General features: G+C 44.2%; 1 protein-coding gene across 3 annotated transcripts in view; it reads right to left on the bottom strand.

Moving 5' to 3' along the window:
• APOO (apolipoprotein O) overlaps nt 1–20,393 on the bottom strand; it is a 127,948-nt gene that overhangs the window by 22,537 nt on the left and 85,018 nt on the right. For all 3 annotated transcript variants that reach the window (XM_026451869.1, XM_026451871.1, XM_026451870.1), the window contains exons 4-7: nt 19,568–19,622; nt 14,011–14,106; nt 3,970–4,061; nt 1,616–1,696 (exon numbers count right to left, since the gene is read on the bottom strand). In XM_026451869.1, coding sequence (XP_026307654.1) covers nt 1,616–1,696; nt 3,970–4,061; nt 14,011–14,106; nt 19,568–19,622 — 324 coding nt within the window. The remainder of the gene's footprint in view (nt 1–1,615; nt 1,697–3,969; nt 4,062–14,010; nt 14,107–19,567; nt 19,623–20,393) is intronic.

Raw genomic sequence — 20,393 nt, 5'->3', positions numbered from 1 at the left:
CTCTTTCTTTCTCTCTCTCTCTCTCTCTCTCTCTCTCTTTCTTTCTTTCTTTCTTTTGAGACAGGGCCTCACTGTGTTGCTCCAGCTGGAGTGCAGTGGCACAATTATGGCTCACTCTATTCAGCCCCTTACCTTCTGGGCTCATGCAATCCTCCCACCTCAGCCTCCCAAAGTATGCCACCATGCCTGGCTAATTTTTTTTTTTTTTTGGAGAGATAGGGTCTCACTATGTTGCCTAGGCTGGTCTCAAACTCCTGGGCTCAAGTGATCCTCCCACCCTGGCCTCCCAACGTGCTGGGCGTGAGTCACTGCACCTGGCCAAAAAATGAGTCTTAAGATTTCACTGGAAGATTACTTATGTAAATAATAAAGAGGGCTTATAATTTATTCTGTTACTTCCAAATCCCAGTTCAAAATTCTGGATTTTAATTCTGAGATAGTTATTTATATGTATTTTTTAACTTGTCAGTGATTTGAAGCTCATTTATATTTTTAAAAAAAGTATTTTCATTGAAAAATGAATTTTCTGGCCGGGCGCGGTGGCTCAAGCCTGTAATCCCAGCACTTTGGGAGGCCGAGACGGGCGGATCACGAGGTCAGGAGATCGAGACCATCCTGGCTAACATGGTGAAACTCAGTCTCTACTAAAAAATACAAAAAACTAGCTGGGCGAGGTGGCGGGCGCCTGTAGTCCCAGCTACTCGGGAGGCTGAGGCAGGAGAATGGTGTAAACCTGGGAGGCGGAGCTTGCAGTGAGCTGAGATCCGGCCACTGCACTCCAGCCCGGGCGACGGAGCAAGACTCCGTCTCAAAAAAAAGAAAAAGAAAAAGAAAAATGAATTTTCTTCAATTTGTGATGTAGAAGGTATATTAATATAAGAAGTCCAATTCTTCCTTAGCTGGCTGTGCTTCTGAGTGCTTAGTAGAGACACGATACCTTATTCTCTACTCATTCTTCCTTATCAGTAGGAAGGGAATGTTCCAAGCAAACATAGGCAACATTTAATCAGCTATGTGGCCACTAAAAGAGATGAAAGGTGACAAGTTCTTGCAATTACACAACTTCTTCCCTCTGTTGCTCATGTACTAGACAGCACAGAGAACGTGGCCTTTAGCTGGTAGCTAGTCCTCAACATACCATGGCTCACACCCTCAGGTGAGTTGAGAAGCCTGGGGGATAAACAGAAACGGCAGTGCTAGGGAAAGAACAGAACTTATGATAAGTGAAATACCAAAAGGAAGAGGCTCTCAATTATGTCTTTTTCCTGGGAGCATAGTACATTCCCTTTGAATTCAGTTTCAATAAAACTTTTAAATAATATGCTATACTTGGAGGAAACTATGAATACAATATAATGGAAAATATGGTCTAAGACTATGGTGGAATGCATTGCATTTTATGGTCACCACTTATTTGGCCCTGCCGACAATAACCAAATGCTCAGAAGTTCTACTGCTCTACCAAGGAAGGTCACCTGAAAAATCTGAGCTGGAGACATAACTAGAAGCAAACAGAAAAAGCAATAAATCAACAGGGTTATCAAATATTTTACAAAACCCTAGAGAAACTACATATTTAAACCAAAAGGAAGAAAATGAAAAAGATGTTTCTCACCTTTTGAAAGTTCTCCTTCCACAAATCTTCTATGACTATATATCCTCGTAAACCCCAGTCATATAATCTCTCCCCACTGACCTTGAAACAAAATAGAAAAGATCTTACCATTTGACCCAGCAATCCCTATTACTGGGAATAATAATGGAATGATGGAATATAAATCATTTTACTATAAAGATATATGCATGCATATGTTCATCATAGCAGTATGCATAATAGCAAAACATGGAATCAACCTAAATGCCCATCAATGGCAGATTTTTTTTTTTTTTTTTTTTTGAGATGGAGTTTTCGTTCATTGCCCAGGCTGGAGTGGAATGGCGCAATCTTGGCTCACTGCAACCTCTGCCTCCTGGGTTCAAGCAATTTTCCTGCCTCAGCCTCCCAAGTAGCTGGGATTACAGGCACACGCCACCACACCCAGCTAATTTTTTGTACTTAGTAGAGACAGAGTTTCACCACGTTGGTCAGCATGGTCTCGAACTCCTGGCCTCAGGTGATCCACCTGCCTCAGCCTCCCAAAGTGCTGGGATTACAGGTGTGGGCCACCACGCCCGGCCAATGGTAGACTTGATAAAGAAAATGTGGTACTTATACACCACAGAATACTATGTAGCCAAAAAGAATGAGCTCATGTCCTTTGCAGGGACAGGGATGGAGCTGGGGGCCATTATCTTAAGTGAACTAACATAGGAACAGAAAACGAAATACCACATGTTCTTACTTGTAAGTGGGAACTAAACCTTGACAACAAATGGACACAAAGAAGGGAACAGAGACCAAGACCTACTTGAGGGTGGAGGGTGAGAAGACGGCAAGGATCAAAAAACTACCCATCAGGTACTAGGCTAATTATCCAGGTAACAAAATAATCTGTACACCCAACCCTCATGACAAACAACTTACGATAACAAACCTGCACATGTACCCCTAAAGCTAAAAGTTAAAATAGAAAGAAATTAAAAAAAAAAAAAAAAAAAAGACTCCTACTCTGGGGACAGCCACATAGGCTTCTCAACCAGCAACCAAGTTCACCCTCTTCACTCCAGCCATTTACTGCTTAAACCATAACAGGCTGAAATAATGTTTAATTATTTTTATATCTAGGGCTGGAAGATGTTACTCACTATTCCTGATCTGGGGCTGGAGCAGGGACAGAAGCATTAACTATCTGCCTCCAGGACTGTTACAAACAATGTTGAGCAAATGCTGGAAAGTACTGGTATTTGTCACCAAAGCCATCAAGCTCCCTGAGCTGGGGCCACTGGACTCCCACATACAACTGTAGCCCACTTTAGGAATCTGGACTCAATTCTGTCATGAACAACCAAGGGAGCGCAGTCTCAGGTCAGTCTGGCTCAGAGTCCAATTCGGGTGACTGCACTGCTGTCTGCTCCTGGAACTGAGTTTCCGTGTGATGTGGTAGTTCGAGCAACTAAAGTCCCTATGTCCACAATCTGCCCAGGACCTCAAAACCTAGAGCCTGCCTTGCTCTTGCCAGTTTCTGAGGGACACCATCTCTAGCGTTCCACTAACTCCAGATAGCACCCTTTTCAGACTACCTACTGGTCTCCATCAGTGGTTCTCAAACAACATAGGCATTAATAACAAACCACCAGAGGGCTTGCTAAAACACAGACTGCTGGCCCTTATTCCCAGAGCTTCTGATTCAGCCAGTCTGGGGTGGGGCCTGAGGGTTTGCATTTCTAACAAGTTCTCAGGTGATGCTGCTGCTTCTGGTCTGGTAACGCACTTTGAGAATCAATGGTACAGCTTTATCCATGTTGCCTGCCACTGTGATCGACCTGCCTGCCAGGTTACCATAAGACTGAGGCTTCAAGGGTAAGAAAGGAGCAGCCAATTGAAAGCCCCGAAAAGGGCACTCCCAGCAGAGGGGATTACAGTCCCCAAAGTCCCCAGCAAGGAAAGCAAGGGCACCAGTACCAGAGAGCAGAGGAGGTCAGAGTAGTCTGTGTCTACAATACCAGCAAGAGCAGGTTGTGACTGGATACGCATAAACTGAGTGACCCATAATTATCAGCTTTGGAATTTGAGTCTGCAGACTTTCATGTAAGTATACGAACAATTTATCATAAATTTTTGCTGATGAATATTCAAACAATCATGCAAATTCGTGTTCAAATTCTGTGAACACTGGCATTACTGGATGAAGGGCCAGAACTGAGACATATAGTGGAGAAAATAATTTAAATTTGCTGTATTCACCTATATGTACAAACAAATTTTAGTCTAGTGTTATAAGAACTGCAAAATAAAATAAAATTAAGTGTCAGATTCATACACACACAAACAAGAATGAGGGACATCAGGGATTACAGAGTTTCTCTTACCTGGGCAAACACGATGGCTTGTTGTGGATAATAGAGGGAGGCAGCTAACCCCATGAAACCAGGCGGATACACTAGCTTCTTTATTTTTGAACCTAATAAATAAAAGGTTGTACATGCCATCAGATGATTCATTATCCTCACCATCACAATTTACCTTATCCATTTAACACGGAACGAGGCCAGGCACAGTGGCTCATGCCTGTAATCCAAAAGCTTTGGGAGGCCAAGGCAGGAGGATCACTTGAGGCCAGGAGTTTGACACCAGCCTGGGCAACATAGTCAGACCCTGTATCTACAAAAGTTAAAATAAAAAAATCAGCCAAGCGTGGTAGTGTGCGCCTATAGTCCTAACTATTTGGGAGGCTGAGATGGGAGGATTCCTTGAGCCCAGGAGTTCAAAGTTACAATGAGCTACGATCACACTCTGCACTCCAGCCTGGGTGACAGAGCAAGACCATGTCTCTTAAGAAACCCAAACAACAAAACTAAAATAACCCCACCAATGAATAAGATTTCTTTGGTCCTAAACTGAAAGAATGTTCCAAATAAAGTCGTGTGCACCAAAACGCTTTTGCACAGCTTTATTGAGATAAAATTCACATTCACCCATTTAAAGTACAGTTCAATGGCTTTTAGTATATTGATAGAGGTTTGTAACCATCATTACAATAAATTTTAGAGCTTTTTCACAAATCACCAAAAGAAACCCATTAGCAGTCACTCCTCAACTCCCCCGTACTGTCCAGCCCTAGGCAACCACTGATCTACTTTCTATCTCTATATGTTTGCCTACTCTGGATATTTTTTTCTTTTTTTTTTTTTGAGACAGAGTTTTGCTCTTGTCACCCAGGCTGTAGTGCAATGGTGCAATCTTGGCTCACTGCAACCTCTGCCTCTCAGGTTCAAGCAATTCTCCTACCTCAGCCTCTCGAGTAGCTGGGGCTACAGGCACACACCACCACGCCCTGCTAATTTTGTATTTTTAGTAGAGATGGGGTTTCGCCATGTTGGCCAGGCTGGTCTCGAACCCCTGACCTCAGGTGATCCACCCGTCACAGCCTCCCAAAGTGCTGAGATTACAGGTGTAAGCCACTGCGCCCGGCCCTCTGGGTATTTCATATAAATGGAATCATGCAGTAAATACATGGTCCTTTGTGACTGGCTTCTCTCAGCACCAAGTATTTTCAAGAGAACGCCTTTTTCTCCCTAAGAGAGCAGAAAAAAGATCGTTTTAAAAACAAACAAATGAGTACTTTGGTTTCTAGGGTTTATGTTCTTTTACAGCAATCTGGCTTCCCATTTAAATATTAAACACAAGCGTTCCTCTTCTCCCCTTTCTGTAACCCCATTAAAAAAACAGTAAGAAAAAACATTAATAAGCCGGGCACAGTGGCTCACACCTGTAATCCCAGCACTTTGGGAGGCCGAGGTGGGCGGATCATGAGGTCAGGAGATCGACACCATCCTGGCTAACATGGTGAAACCCCGTCTCTACTAAAAAAAAATACCAAAAAAAAAATAGCTGGGTGTGGTGGCGGGCGCCTGTAATCCTAGCTACCTGGGAGGCTGAGGCAGGAGAATGGCGTGAACCCAGGAGGTGGAGCTTGCAGTGAGCAGAGACTGTGGGCACCGCACTCCAGCCTGGGCGGCAGAGTGAGACTCCGTCTCAAAAAAAAAAAAAAGGAAAAAACATTAATAAACCCACTATGAAGAGAAAATGTGTGGAGGGGCCACTGGCAGCCAGGAAGTGTCAATCAATTTTCAGAAAATGGAGAGTGAATGGAAATAAGAGGACACACTGCCTTGAAATCTTGAGGAGGAGTGCGGCCTCAGAGGGCCGTCCCAGGCAGCCCCAGGGAGATTCCAGATCCAGAGACGGCAGGTACTGTGGGGAGTGGAGATGGCAACCAGGGGGCAAGACAGAGGGACAGGACAAACGCAAGTCCGATGCGTGGACCAGCACGGCCCTTGCTTCCCCTATGCCATCCCAGTACAAAACTACCCCTGGCCAGGAAGTCACACCAGGTCAAAATGTTAAAAAGGGGCAGGGTTACTAGGCACGGTGGCTCACACCTGTAATCCTAGCACTTTAGGAGGTCAAGGCATAAGGATTGCTTGAGGCCAGGAATTGAGACCAGCTGGAGTAACATAGCGAGACTCCGTCTCCATTTCTATTTTTCTGTTGAGAGAGGGTCTCACTTGGTCTCCCAGGATGGAGTGCAGTGACCCAATCATGGCTCACTGCAGCCTCGACCTCCCAGGTTCAAACTATCCTCCTGCCTCAGTCCCTCAAGTAGGTGGGACTAGAAGTGCAAGCCATCATGCCTGGCTAATTTTTTTTTTTTTTGTAGTTTTCGTAGATACAGGGTTTCCTCACATTGCCCAGGCTGGTCTTGAACTCCTGCGCTCAAGCAATCCACCTGCCTCAGCCTCCCAAAGTGCTGGGATTACAGGCATGAGCCAGTATGCCCAGCCCCCTATCTCTATTTCTTAAAAAAAAAAAAGTGAGCCAGATGCAGTGGCTCACACCTGCAATCCCAGCACTTTGGGAGGCTGAGGTGGGAGGACTGACTGAGCCTAAGAGTTTGAGACGAGCCTGGGCAACTTAGGGAGACCACATCTCTACAAAAAATTTAAAAATTATCAGGTGTGGTGGCATGGGCCTGTGGTCCTAGTTCTCAGGAGACTGAGGCAGGAGGATTGCTTGAGCCCAGGAGTTCAAGGCTGCTGTGAGCAGTGTCTATGCCACTGCACTCTAGACTGGGTAATAATTTGGATGTTGCTCCCTCTGAATCTCATGTTAAATTGTAATCCCCAATGTTGGAGGTGGGGCCTGGTGGGACCTGACTGGATCATGAAGGTGGATTTCTCACAAATGGTTTAATGCCATTCCCTTGGTGCTGTCCTTGTGCAACAGTGAGTTCTCTTGAGATCTGGTTGTTTAAAAATGTGTGACACCTCCCCCACCTCTTTCTCTTAGTTGCACTCTTGCCATGTGAGACACCAGCTCCCCCTTTGCCTTCCACCATGATTGTAAGCAGCGCAAGGCCTCACCAGAAGCCGAGGAGATGCTGGTGCCAGGCTTCCTGTACAGCCTGCAGAACTGTGAGCCAAATAAACTTCTTTTCTTTATAAATTACCCAGTGTTAGGTTATAGCAATGCAAGAATGGCTTAACACACTGGGCGGCAAAGCAAGATCCTGTCTCAAAAAAAAAAAAAAAAAAAAGAGTTAAAACAGTGGGGGCAGGGTATCACTAAAGAAACACCACGGATTTCCTGCTGAGAACCAAGAGAGCTGGAAGGAGTGAGTATGTCAGTGCCTGAGAGTAAAGCCCTCCTCATACTGGCACCCTCATATATGGTCACTTCCTGTCCAGCTCCCCTGAGGTAGAACCTGCCCGTCAGTGGGTCCTATGTATGGACAGGGAGTTCTTTTTTTTTTTGAGACGGAGTCTCACTCTGTTGCTCAGGCTGGAGTGCAATGGCGCCATCTCAGCTCACTGCAACCTCTACCTCCTGGGTTCAAGTGATTCTCCAGCCTCAGCCTCCTGAGTAGCTGGGATTACAGACACCCTCCACCACACCTGGCTATTTTTTGTATTTTTAGTAGAGATGGGGTTTTGCCATGTTGGCCAGGCTGGTCTTGACCTCCTGACCTCAGGTGATCCTCCCGCCTCAGCCTCCCAAAGTGCTGGGATTACAGGTGAGAGTTCTTATTAGCATTTCAGCTGCTTCACTTTGAAACATGACTGGATAACCAAGAATCACCAGTCATTTGTGGAAAGCCTGAAGCATAAAGGAGAAAGACCAAGACAAGCCCAAAGAAAAAAAAAGACCCCACAGGAAACAGAATTTCAAAACAAAACTAAACCTATTACTAAGTATCATCAAATAAATTTTAAAAGCTACTACATTAAAATAAAAAAGAATTCTATGAAAAAAAGAACATTCAAAGAACAGGAAGGAGCTCTTGGAAATGACCAAAGCAAAAAAAATTCAAAAGGAACAAAATAATCAAGAAAATATAAGAGACACATAGGGTCCTTTTAAATAACTCAATTGCTAATTAATGAGTTGAGGAAGGAAAAAGAATGAGAGCAAATTTTCAAAGATACACAAGATAGGCCGGGTGCAATGGCTCATGCCTGTAATCCTAGCACTTTGGGAGGCTGAGGAAGGAAGACTACTTGAGCTCAGGAGTTTGAGACCAGCCTGGGCAACATGGTGACACCTGGTCTCCACAAAAAATACAAAAATTAGTCAGGCGTGGTGGTGCACACCTACAGTCACAGCTACTCAGGAGGCTGAGATGGGAGGATTGCTTGAGCCTGGGGAGGTCAAGACTGCAGTGATCCTTGATCATGCCACTGCACTACAACCTGGGTGACAGAGTGAGACCATCTCTCGGGAAGGCAAAGGGAAAAGGAAAGGGAAGGGAAGGATAGAAAGAAGGAGGGAGGGAGGGAGGAAAAGAAGATACTTTCTTTCAGCTGGATGCTGCAAGCCACCATATTGTTTAAGCAAGAATGAAAACACCTATATCCAAGGCCGGGCATGGTGGCTCATGCCTGTAATCCCAGCACTTTGGGAGGCTGACGTGGGTGGATCACTGGAGGTCAGGAGTTCAAGACCAGCCTGGCCAACATGGTGAAACCCCGTCTCTACTAAAAACACAAAAATTAGCCAGGCGTGGTGGTGCATGCCTGTAATCCCAGCTAATTGGGAGGCTGAGGCAAGAGAATCACTTGAACCCAGAGGTGGAGGAGGTTGCAGTGAGCGGAGATTGTGACAGTGCACTCCAGCCTGGGCGACAGAGTGAGACCCCGTCTCAAAAAAAAGACAAGGCCACTATCTAGTCACAACACCACAGAAATTCAGAACACTAAAGATTCACAGAAGATCGTCAAAGCTTCCAGGAAGAAAAAAAAAATGTATCACCTGTTCAGAAGCAGCAAATATCCAGACTGGCTATTGACTCTCACATCTACAGTGCCAGATGCTAGAATACATGGCTTTGAAAGTTTCAATGGCAAACAAATTCAGTGCCCAACCAAACTATCACATGGTATGAGGGCAGAAAGTGATTTTCAGACATGGAAGGTCTGAAAACTTGGTATGCTTGGGAAGCATACCTCCACATGCTTTTTTGAAAGTTGACTTAAGCATGTAGTTCGATAGCATGGCAGAGTAAACCAAGGAGAAGATGACATGGAACCCAGGAAAAGGGGGCTTAAACCCAAGAAAGTGTGAAGAAGACCAGTCCCAAAACAAGAACTGTGTTGAAGTCTCAGGCCAGATTGTAGGAGGATACAGAGCTGTGGAGCAAGGGGAATGGACAGAAGAGATAGCAGGACACAGAGCTTGGAGAAACCTGAGAATGAGGTTAAAAAAACCAGTAGAGGATGAAACTAGAGAATACACATGGCCTTGACTCCACTGAGAGGCACAGTGTTTTTGTCATGGGACCCATATAGATGCTAGTAGAATGTGTGTGTTATTGATTTTTTTTTTTTTTTTTTTTTTTTTTTTAAGATAGAGTTTTGCTATTGCTGCCCAGGCTGGAGTGCAATGGTGCAATCTCGGCTCACTGCAATCTCCACCTCCTGGGTTCAAGTGATTCTCCTGCCTCAGCCTCCCAAGATTCTGGGATTACAGGCATGCACCACCATGCCCAACTAATTTTGTATTTTTAGTAGAGACAGGATTTCACTATGTTGGTCAGTCTGGTCTCGAACTCCTGACCTCAGGTGATCCACGTGCCTTGGCCTCCCAAAGTGCTGGGATTACAGGTGTTAGCCACCATACCCGGCCGATTTTTTCTTTTTTTTTTAAAATGGGGTCTCGCTCTGTTGCTCAGGCTGGAGTGCAATGGTGCAATCTCGGCTTGCTGCAACCTCTGCCTCCCGGGTTCAAGTGATTCTCCTGCTTTCGCCTCCCAAGTAGCCAGGATTACAGGCGCCAGTCACCATGCCTGGCTAATGTTTATATTTTTAGTAGAGGTGGGGTTTCACCATGTTGGCCAGGTTGGTTTTCAACTCCTGACCTCAGGTGATCCATCCGCCTTGACCCTCCGAAGTGCTGGGATTACAGGTGTGAGCCACTGTGCTCCGCCAGAATGTGTACGTTAATCCTTAAACAGTTCTAATCATGTAAGTGCTACTTATTGGCTTTAAAACTTTAAACAGACAAATCCCCAAAGATGGAACTGGGGTTGCTGAAGAGAATACAAATGTTATCAACATAGACTATTAATGATTTGCTGTTTTTCTCCCGATCCTGTTGCGTGAATTGAAAGGGTGTAATTCTCCTGGAAGAGAAAAGCCTGTCATACCCCTGCATAGTGCCCCTCCCCTGCTCCCATCCACTTGAAGCAGCTCACCCAAGTGAGGACCAGGGAAAGAGCAGCCAACCTGCCACCCAGTCATTTCTCACTCCTCCAGGGAAAGCCGAGAAGTGGCAGCTCTCAGGCCTCCAGCTCCTGCTGGTTCACACAATGAGCTGGGGACCCCAGAACTTCAGGAAGCAGGTGTAATCGTATTCCCCGGCCCCTACTTCCATGCCCACATCTCCCAAGAGGCCAGTGGTATGGGTTGTCACTATCAGCACTGCCAGGGGCAGGGGGAACCACTGGTTGCCAATGCTGGGGAGAGCCACCAGAAGGCAAGAATAGTGTCAACAACGATGTGTCATCTTGGAGTGGTCCGGCTGGGCCCACCTCCTCTGAATGAACATCCATTCACCTCTCTGAGAGCCTCTTGTCACCACCACAGTCATGGCAATCCTCATCAACTGAAGCAGACTACCTTAGCAGATACGCTCAAGAAACCCCACCAGGCCGGGCATGGTGGCTCGCAACTATGATCCCAGCACTTTGGGAGGCTGAGGCGGGAGGATTACTCGAGGTCAGGAGTTCAAGACCAGCCTGGTCAACATGGTGAAACTTCTTGTCTACTAAAAATACAGAAATTAGCCAGGCATGGTGGTGCACGCCTGCAGTCCCAGCTACTTGGGAGGCTGAGGCAAGAGAATCACTTGAACCCAGGAGGCGGGGTTGTGGTGAGCCTGAGATCACACCACTGCACTCCAGCCTGGATGACAGAGCAAGATTCTGTTTCAAAAAAAAAAAAAAGGAACCCCATCAGGAGGGACCTTCTGCACCCACCCATCCTGCTGCTGCCCTCAAAGGGGACCATCCACCTGGAGGGGCCTGCAAACCACTCTGGCTACCCACAGACATCCCTACCATCCCACTCATCCTGCTTGGTGAACCCCTCTGATGCTACTCACCTCAGGCCTTTCTATACCCAGAGCTCAGGGGAAAAGACCTGCTAGTGCACATGTGTGTGTGTGCCTGCATGAAATATTTGTGAAAAAGAACTAAGGTGTCAAATTATTTTAATACTACCAAGCTCTCCCCAGGAAAAGGAAGAAGAGAGATAGAAACAAACAAAATCAGAGAACTAGGACCCACTGTAGCAGATGTCCTCATGCTGCTGCTCTGGCCAGGAGAGCACAGTCTCCAATCCTCCTTAGGATGGTCACCCTAGTGGGTGTGCCGGGGACAAACTCTTGGCACTGTAGGAACATACCCACAGCACAGAAAAAGTTTTCTTTGGACCTGGAAGACTTCCCTAAGGCCAGCTCTAACTACGGAGAGGGAGGGGGAAGCTCCTCTCACTCACTTCTACATTCCTATCTCCCTAACAATACCTGAAATCCCAACACCCTGGCCTTGGGATGTTCATCAATCTCAAACACTATCTAAATAAGACCGAATGCTCTTTTGAACAGCTTTGCAAGAAATGAGGTGAAAGAAGTTTAGGGGAAAATGTTGGTTCATACGTTTATTACAAAAAATAAGCTGGAAATTTAATTCTGACATATTCTGCATGAGACGGGAGGAGGGCATGAAGACTGTGACATGAGTTGCTTTCACAGGTGAGCTGGTAGTGCCACCAGGGCAGTGTCTACCCTCCAAATTAAAAAATAACAGCCAGCCGGGTGCGGTGGCTCACGCCTGTAATCCCAGCTCTCAGGGAGGCAGAGGCGGGAGGATAGCTTGAGCCCAGGAGTTCAAGACCAGCCTGGGCAACATAGTGAAACTCCATCTCTACTAAAAATACAAAAATTACCTGGGCATGGTGGCGAGTGCCTGTAATCCCAGCTACTTGAAAGGCTGAGGTGAGAGGATCACTTGAGCCCAGGAGGTCCAGGCTGCAGTGAGCTATGATCACACCACTGCACTCCAGCCTGGGTGATAGAGTGAGACTCTGTCTCAAAAAAGAAACCAATTTAAAAAAATAAAATAAGGCTGGGCGTGGTAGCTCACACCTGTAATCCCAGCACTTTGGGACATTGAGGCAAGCCAATCACTTGAGGTCAGGAGTTGGAGACCAGCCTGGCCAACACGGTGAAACCCCATCTCTACTAAAAATACAAAAATTAGTTGGGCGTGGTGGTGCACATCTATAATCCCAGCTACTTGGGAGGCTGAGGCAGGAGAATCATTTGAACCCAGGAGGCGAAGCGTGCAGTGAGCTGAGATTGTGCCACTGCACTCCAGCCTGGGCGACAGAGCAAGATTCTATCTCAAACTAAAGTAAAATAAAATAACAACTATTGCATGTAGAGGGAAGATTTTTTAAATTGGAGGAATAGGACCGATACGGTTTTAATGAGTCTACCCTCCAAATCTCATGTTGAAATGTGAATCCCCATGCTGGAAGGTGTTTGGGTCATGGGGGTGGATCCCACATGAATGGCTTGGTGCCCTCCCTGTGGTAATGAGTAATTTCTCACTCTATTAGTTCACACGTGGGCTGGTTGTTTAAAAGAGCCTGGCATCTCTCTAGCTCCCTCCCTCACCATGTGATGCACCTTCTCCCCCTTTGCCTTCCACCACGATTGGAAGCTTTTTGAAGCCCTCAACAGAAATAGATGTTGATGCCATGCTTCTTGTACAGCTTGCAGAACTGTGAGCCAAATAAACCGCTTTTCTTTTTTTTTTTTTTTGAGATGGAGTCTCACACTGTTGCCCAGGCTGGAGTGCAGTGGCTCCATCTCAGCTCACTGCAAGCCCCGCCCCCCAGGTTCACGCTATTCTCCTGCCTCTGCATCCCAAGTAGCTGGGACTACAGGCGCCCGCCACCACGCCCGGCTAATTTTTTGTATTTTTAGTAGAGATGGGGTTTCACCGTATTAGCCAGGATGGTCTCGATCTCCTGACCTTGTGATCTGCCTGCCTCGGCCTCCCAAAGTGCTGGAATTACAGGCGTGAGTCACCATGCCCAGCACCTCTTTTCTTTATAATTACCCAGCCTCAGATATTCCTTTAGAGCAATGCAAAACAAACTAATACAGGGACCAAACTAGTCTCTGTGGTTCTTTTATTGGGGTCTGATTACAGGGTTCATAAACTTTCTTCATTAGGAACGATGGTAATGTCAGAATTTTATATCATAAACATTAAGTTTCCAACCAGTGAAACTTCAAGTAGTTCATAACAAACTCATCTCATCATAGCAAAGTATTTTATCAGCCTTTATTTCCTATAGTTTATAATTTAGCAGTATAGTAATATTTTTAAGTTGGCATTTGTTAGCATTTAATTTTAAGCATTTTTAAAGTTTTTGTCATCACTGACTGAAGCCATGACAAATCAAGAAGGTAATAAAATCTCTATTAAATCACTGCCCTATTTACTGTGATTAATATAGCCTGACCTTAATAGTGAAATGTTTAGGAACAGTTTCTCAGGTGTGAAAGACTTTAAAATTTTGCTCTTTCTGGACCAAAGAACAACAGAGATTTGATCAAGTAAATGTGCCTATAAAGGATAACTTCTTTTTTTTACCAAGAGTATACAATTTCTATTTATGTTTAAAATCAAATATGATAACCGTTATCAATTATACATTAAGAAAGCCATATTTAGGAACCAACTCATTATTCTGAAACCTGGTAAATGAAGGGAAAGAATGAAACATATATTCTATCTCTGCTTTATGAGCTGACTGTTAAACCCACAAAATTGCACCTACCTCTAGCCAAAAGGAGTCCAATAAGGCCAGCAAAACCAATAACACCAAGTCTCGGAAAAAATCCAGGAGGTGCATTTTGGAGATAATCATAGCTGTCTACAATAGAATTAGACCAGGAAGCAGTTCCATAAATTTCTCATTAAAAAACAAAACAAAAAGTCTTATACAGTATATAATATGTATATATAATATCAAGGGCTTTTCAAATCACATATTCTCTGCATTCTGCTACTGTACTGCTTTTCAACATATTCTTTTTATGTAACATATAAACAAGATTTACTATTCACATAACAAGTGTCCAATTTTATTTTATTATTTTTTTTTTGAGATGCAGTTTTGCTCTTGCTGCCCAGGCTGGAGTGCAATGGTGTGATCTCAGCTCACAGCAACCTCTGCCTCCCGGGTTCAAGCGATTCTCCTGTCTCAGCCTTGAGTAGCTGGGATTCCAGGCGCCCACCACCTCACCCAGCTAACTTTTGTATTTTTAGTAGAGATGTGCTTTCACCATGTTGGCTAGGCTGGTCTCGAACTCCTGACCTCAGGTGATCCACCCACCTCAGCTTCCCAAAGAGCTGGGATTACAGGTGTGAGCCACTGCGCCTGGCTGCAAGTGTCCAATTTTCAACTGCCTTTGGTCCAACAACCCTACTGACAATGAAGTAATGTTAAATTATGTTCATATTCCTGAAAGCAACAGATCTGAATCAGCAATTTGCACAGGGAGGAATACAAATACAGGGATCCTATGCTATTCAAATTCTTGTTATGCAAACACAAAAACAGAATAGATTTGGATAAATCTTTGGATAGATCTATTGCTATCTGAAGCTTTGCTACTTGCTCTCTGAAACTCAGGAACCAAAAACAAGCTGTGAGTGGTGGCTCATCCCTATAAGCTCAACACTTTTCAAGGGTAAGGCAGAAGAATCACTTGAGTCCAGGAGTTCAAGGCTGCAGTGAGCTAGGTCTGCGCCACTGCACTCCAGCCTGACAGCCTGAGCCACAGAGCAAGACACAGCCTCTTTAAAAAATAAATAAATAAATAAATAAAAATAATTTTAAAAAAAAGCCAGGCGCAGTGGCTCACTCCTGTAATCCCAGCACTTTGGGAGGCAGAGGGGGGAGGATCACAAGGTCAGGAGTTCGAGACCAGCCTGACCAACATGGTAAAACCCCATCTCTACTAAAAATACAAAAAAATTAGCTGGGCGTGGTGGCACATGCCTGTAATCCCAGCTACTCAGGAGGCTGAGGCAGGAGAATTACTTGAACCCGAGAGGTGGAGGCTGCAGTGAGCCAAGATCATGCCACTGCACTCCAGCCTGGGTGACAGAGTGAGACTCCTTCTCAAAAGAAAAAAGAAAAAAGAAATCAAATACCTTAGACTCAGAAAAGTAAGTATCCTTTGCCATCTGAACTCATTATTCGAACTCAAGAACAGAATAAATTTGGATAATAAAGGAAACTTGTAAGTTCACTCAGGAAATAGCCACTGTTGACCACCGCTGACGGCGATAGAATCAATAAAAATAAGTACAACATGTGAACCTATTCATGCCTGAACATGCCTTCTGACTTCATTCACATAATGCCTCCTCTCCTTTCCACTGAGCCAATCCCACCTCATAAAAGCCAGCTTGAGTCCTACCTCCACACAAAAGCCTTTCCTAAGCTCAACAGTCCATACCTCTCTCCCTCCTCTAAAGTCCCATCATATTTATTCTCTGTACCATCACTTGCTACCTAATCCTATAGTACCCTGTGTTTAATTATTCAGGTGTGTATCTGGTGTCTCCCCAAGGAGAATGTAAGCTCCATAATGATGGATTGCTTATGCTTATATTCCCGTGTTATCTTCCTTCAGTGGTAATAACGGATGTTCATTCAACAGATATTTATTAAGAATGATGGCCACGTGTGGTGGTTCACACCGGTAATCCCAGCACTTTGGGAGGCCAAGGTAGGAGGACTGCTTGAGTCCAGGAGTTCAAGAACAGCCTGGGCAACATGGCAAAACCCTGTCTCTCCAAAAAGTTTTTAAAAAATTAGCCAGGGGTGGTGATGCATGTCTGTGGTCCCAGCTACTTGGGAGGCTGAGGTGGGAGGACTGCTTCAGTCCAGGTCAAGGCTGCAGTGAGCTATGATCATGCCACTACACTACAGCCTAGGTGACTGAGACCCTGTCTCCAAACAAAAACAAAAACAGGCCAGGCGTGGTGGCTCATGCCTGTAATCCCAGCACTTTGGGAGGCCGGTGAGGGCAGATCACAAAGTCAGGAGTTCGAGACCAGCCTGACTAACATGGTGAAACCCCATCTCTACTGGAAATACAAAAATTAGCCAGGCGCGGTGGCGTGTGCCTGTAATCCCACCTACCCAGGAGGCTGGGGCAGGAGAATCACTTGAACCTGGGAGGCAGAGGTTGCAGTGAGCCGAGATCATGCCATTGCACTCCAGCCTGAGCAACAGAGCAAGACTCCATCTCAAAAAAAATAAATAAATAAAAAATCACACTGCCAGGAGTTGATAAATACTGGATGAATTAACAAATGAATTTTAGCTAGGTCATGACTTAAACAAAGCCTTCATGTCTCCTTCTCAATCTCATCTTCAGCACTCCCTATCTGCTTAGGGTTCCTCAAACATCCAATACCAACTCACACCTCTAAGCCTGATCATGCTGTGACCAGTGCGCAATGCCTGCTTCCAGCAGTCCCATCCCCACCTTTTGGTGTGGCTAACACTGCTCCTTCAAGATTCACTTCAGAAATCCTTCCCTGACTGCTCCCACCTCCTCAATTTCGATTAAACTAATCTCCTTCCTCTGTACCTTCAATAACGGTCTGTGATTATCTCTGTATTTGCACTAGTACTAAATAATGTGTTACATGCATCTCAGTGGTTGTGACCACTGTCTTAACCAATCTCAATTTTCAAGGTCTGGCAGAATGGTGACTTAGAAAATATATGCAGAACTGAAGTAATAAACTGGAAAACTCAGTAATTCTGTCCCCTAAGTAATACCAGATACATGCCAGTTTTCCTTTTCCTGGGTTCTTTGGGAAATGTGATCACTTTAAATACTACATAGGACTTGTATTATGTTTGCATTAATTATTGTCTGGCCTGTTACTTATTTTGCCTTTAGCCTAGTTTTTACTTTCCATCCTCTAGTCTGGGTCATTTGAGGCAATTTTTTACTTCCCTTTATTTTTGCCTACTAGCCCAGTGTTGCTCAATTCTAGATGTGTACACAGAGCAGTTGACGGAGGGACACCCAGATGGCTGTGGTGAGCTGGGCCAAAGTGGGTAAATCACGAAGAAAGGGGAAAGAAGATATGTTTTAAGACTGCACAGAGTCTGGGCAACAAAGTGAGACCCTGTCTCTACAAGAAAATGGAAAAAATTAGCTGGGTGTGATGGCACATGCCTGTAATCCTAGCTACTCGGGAGGATGAGCTGGGAGGATTGCTTGAGCCCAGGAAGTCGAGGCTGCAGTGAGCTACGATCACGTCACTGCATTCCAGCCTAGATGACAGAGTAAGATCCTGTCTCAGAAAAATTTAAACAAGAGACCTCTCAGCCACACATGTACAGATAGAAGACTATATCAGGAGTTCTCTAGTTTCCTCAGATAAAAATGAAGATAATAAGGTATCTGTCAGGTTGTTATGAGGATTAAATTAATATATACATATATTTCAAATTTTTGTGGGTACATAGTAGGTATATATATTTACGGAGTAAATGAGGTATTTTGGTTCAGCCATACAATGCATAATAATCACATCAGGGTAAATGAGGTATCCTTTACCTCAAGTATTTATCATTTTTCTATGTGTTACAAGCATTCCAATTCTACTCTTTTAGTTTATTTACAATAACTAAAAGAGTATAGCTTTTTTAGTTAAATAAAATGTACAATAAGCCAGGCGCGGTGGCTCACACCTGTAATCCCAGCACTTTGGGAGGCTGAGGTGGGTGGACCGCCTGAGGTCAGGAGTTCGATACCAGCCTGACCAATATGGTGAAACCCGTCTCTACTAAAAATACAAAAAATAGGCTGGGCGTGGTGGTATGTGCCTGTAGTCCCAGCTATTTGGGAGGCTGATACAGAATTGCTTGAACCTGGGAGGCAGAGGTTGCAGTGAGCCAAGACAGCACCACTGCACTCTAGCCTGGGCAACAGACTGAGAATCTGTCTCACAAAAATAAAAAATAATAAAATAATAAAAAGTAAAATGTACAATAAAGTCTTGTTGGCTGCAGTCACCCTACTGTGCTACCAAATACTAGGCATCATTCATTCTAACTATATTTTTGTACTCATTAACCATCCTTACTCCTCCCCCAATAAACTGGAATTTTTAAAGCACTTAGAATAGTACCTGACATATAAGTCTTAAATAAGTGTTTATGAAATTAATAAAATTAAGATGTTACTTATTAACATGCCTAATAATTTAAAGAACCAGTAGGGGGCCGGGTACAGTGGCTCACACCTATAATCCCAATACTTCGGGCCAAGGTGGGCAGATCACTTGAGGTCAGGAATTTGAGACCAGGCCGGCTAACAAGGTGAAACCCTGTCTCTACTAAAAATACAAAAATTAACTGGACATGGGGCGCACGCTTGTAATCCCAGCTACTCAGGAAGCTGAGGTGGGAGAATCGCTTGAACCTGAGAGACAAAGGTATTAGTGAGCTGAGATTGTGCCACTGCACTCTAGCCTAAGTGACAGTGAGATTTTGTCTCAAAAAAAAAAAAAGAACCAGTAGGCAGCTATTACTATGTCTGTCTTCTAATGATAAATCTATCTGACAGTCTCAGAAATATCAGGACATCAATACACTATGATGATCTTAGCAAAGAAATAAACTGTATTCATGTTTATTTTGTTCTATCATGGAAACAAACCCTTGTAAAAACAAGATTTTGTTTCCGAGATGCCGAGTAAGGGGAATGAAATACGATCGGCAGCTTAACTAATTCACCAGTCTCTGATGAACATTAGTCAGAACACGGACTGTGAATCCAGTTTGTGAGTGTATGTGATAAGTGGCCCACAACTGAAAAACAATCAAGGAAAATAAAACCAAATGAAAAAAAAAAAAATGTAAGAACACTATCAATTATGCAATAAGACCTTTCACAGGAGTACCAGCTCAGCTCCTTCCTGCTTCAAAACTTCTAGAGCATGTAATTGCAATGCAAATGAGCTATTCCGATTCAGAAAATCTATTGATGAATTAGTATGTTGTATTACACTGCACCTGGAAATGATAATTTTTTTTTTTAAGCAGTGTATCTGTACTTGCTAGCCCAAGAATCCTAACGACCTGGAAGAGACTTACCTGACTATTTGGGGACACTAGTTGCCTGAAATCTGATGAAAACAACAGTTCCTCTTCCCAGAAAAATCCACATAGCTCTAAAATTCTGCATATACTTTTAAGGAGTCCACAGATTTCTTGGAGCTCATTCATGGAACTCCGATTAAATAGTTCAATGTTAATGAAGTAGCTGATTATGCCTAATTTAAAATCAACTTACCTAACCCCCATTGAACCAAATTTTGCATCTTGGGCTTAGTTTGGGAGTACGTTTCCTAAAAAGGTAAAAAGAAACTGAATGAAACTATTCACAGGATCTGCTGATTAGAAAGTTAACAGAATAAATATACTTGTCTTTACTGAATAAATTATCATGTTATTAACACTTTTTGAACAAAGGGATACACTGTCTATCTGGGTCTTTTTGTTTGTTTTTCCTATTATAATCTTCCCTTCACTGCAAATAACTCAGTAGAATGGCTTACTACTGCCACAGGAAGCAGATTCCAAGCAGAGTGGTTTCAACAATCCAGCCGTTTCACTCTTCCATTAAAATGGAAAAAAGAGACTAAAAATCAATCTCCTCGATACTTAACTGGCAAGCTTTTCTCCATGAGATTAAATCTGTCTTTCATATTAACTACTTCCTGATCTGCCATTAATTAGAGCCTACATCTGGAAACTGCCCATTTGAAGCAAGAATGACCAGCTTTAATGAGACACAGAAGCCTATAGCCCAAAGCAAATGAGGTGTCAACATTCTCTTAAAAACAATAAAAAGGCTTTGTGGCCAGGCATGATGGCTCACTCCTCTAATCCCAGCACTTTGGGAAGCCAAGTTGGGCAGATCACCTGAGGTCAGGAGTCGGAGACCAGCCTGACAAACATGGTGAAACCTTGTCTCTACTAAAAATACAAAAATTAGCCGGGTGTGGTGGCACGCACCTCTAGTCCTAGCTACTCAGGAGGCTGAAGCAGGAGAGTCACTTGAATCCAGGAGGCGGAGGTTGCAGTGAGCTGAGATGGCGCCACGGCACTCCAGCCTG

This window comes from Piliocolobus tephrosceles, chromosome 12 (assembly GCF_002776525.5).
Source record: "Piliocolobus tephrosceles isolate RC106 chromosome 12, ASM277652v3, whole genome shotgun sequence".
Taxonomy (NCBI): Eukaryota; Metazoa; Chordata; class Mammalia; order Primates; family Cercopithecidae; genus Piliocolobus; species Piliocolobus tephrosceles.
The sequence above is the reverse complement of the archived record's forward strand: the minus strand, read 5'-3'. Positions and strand labels throughout refer to the sequence as shown.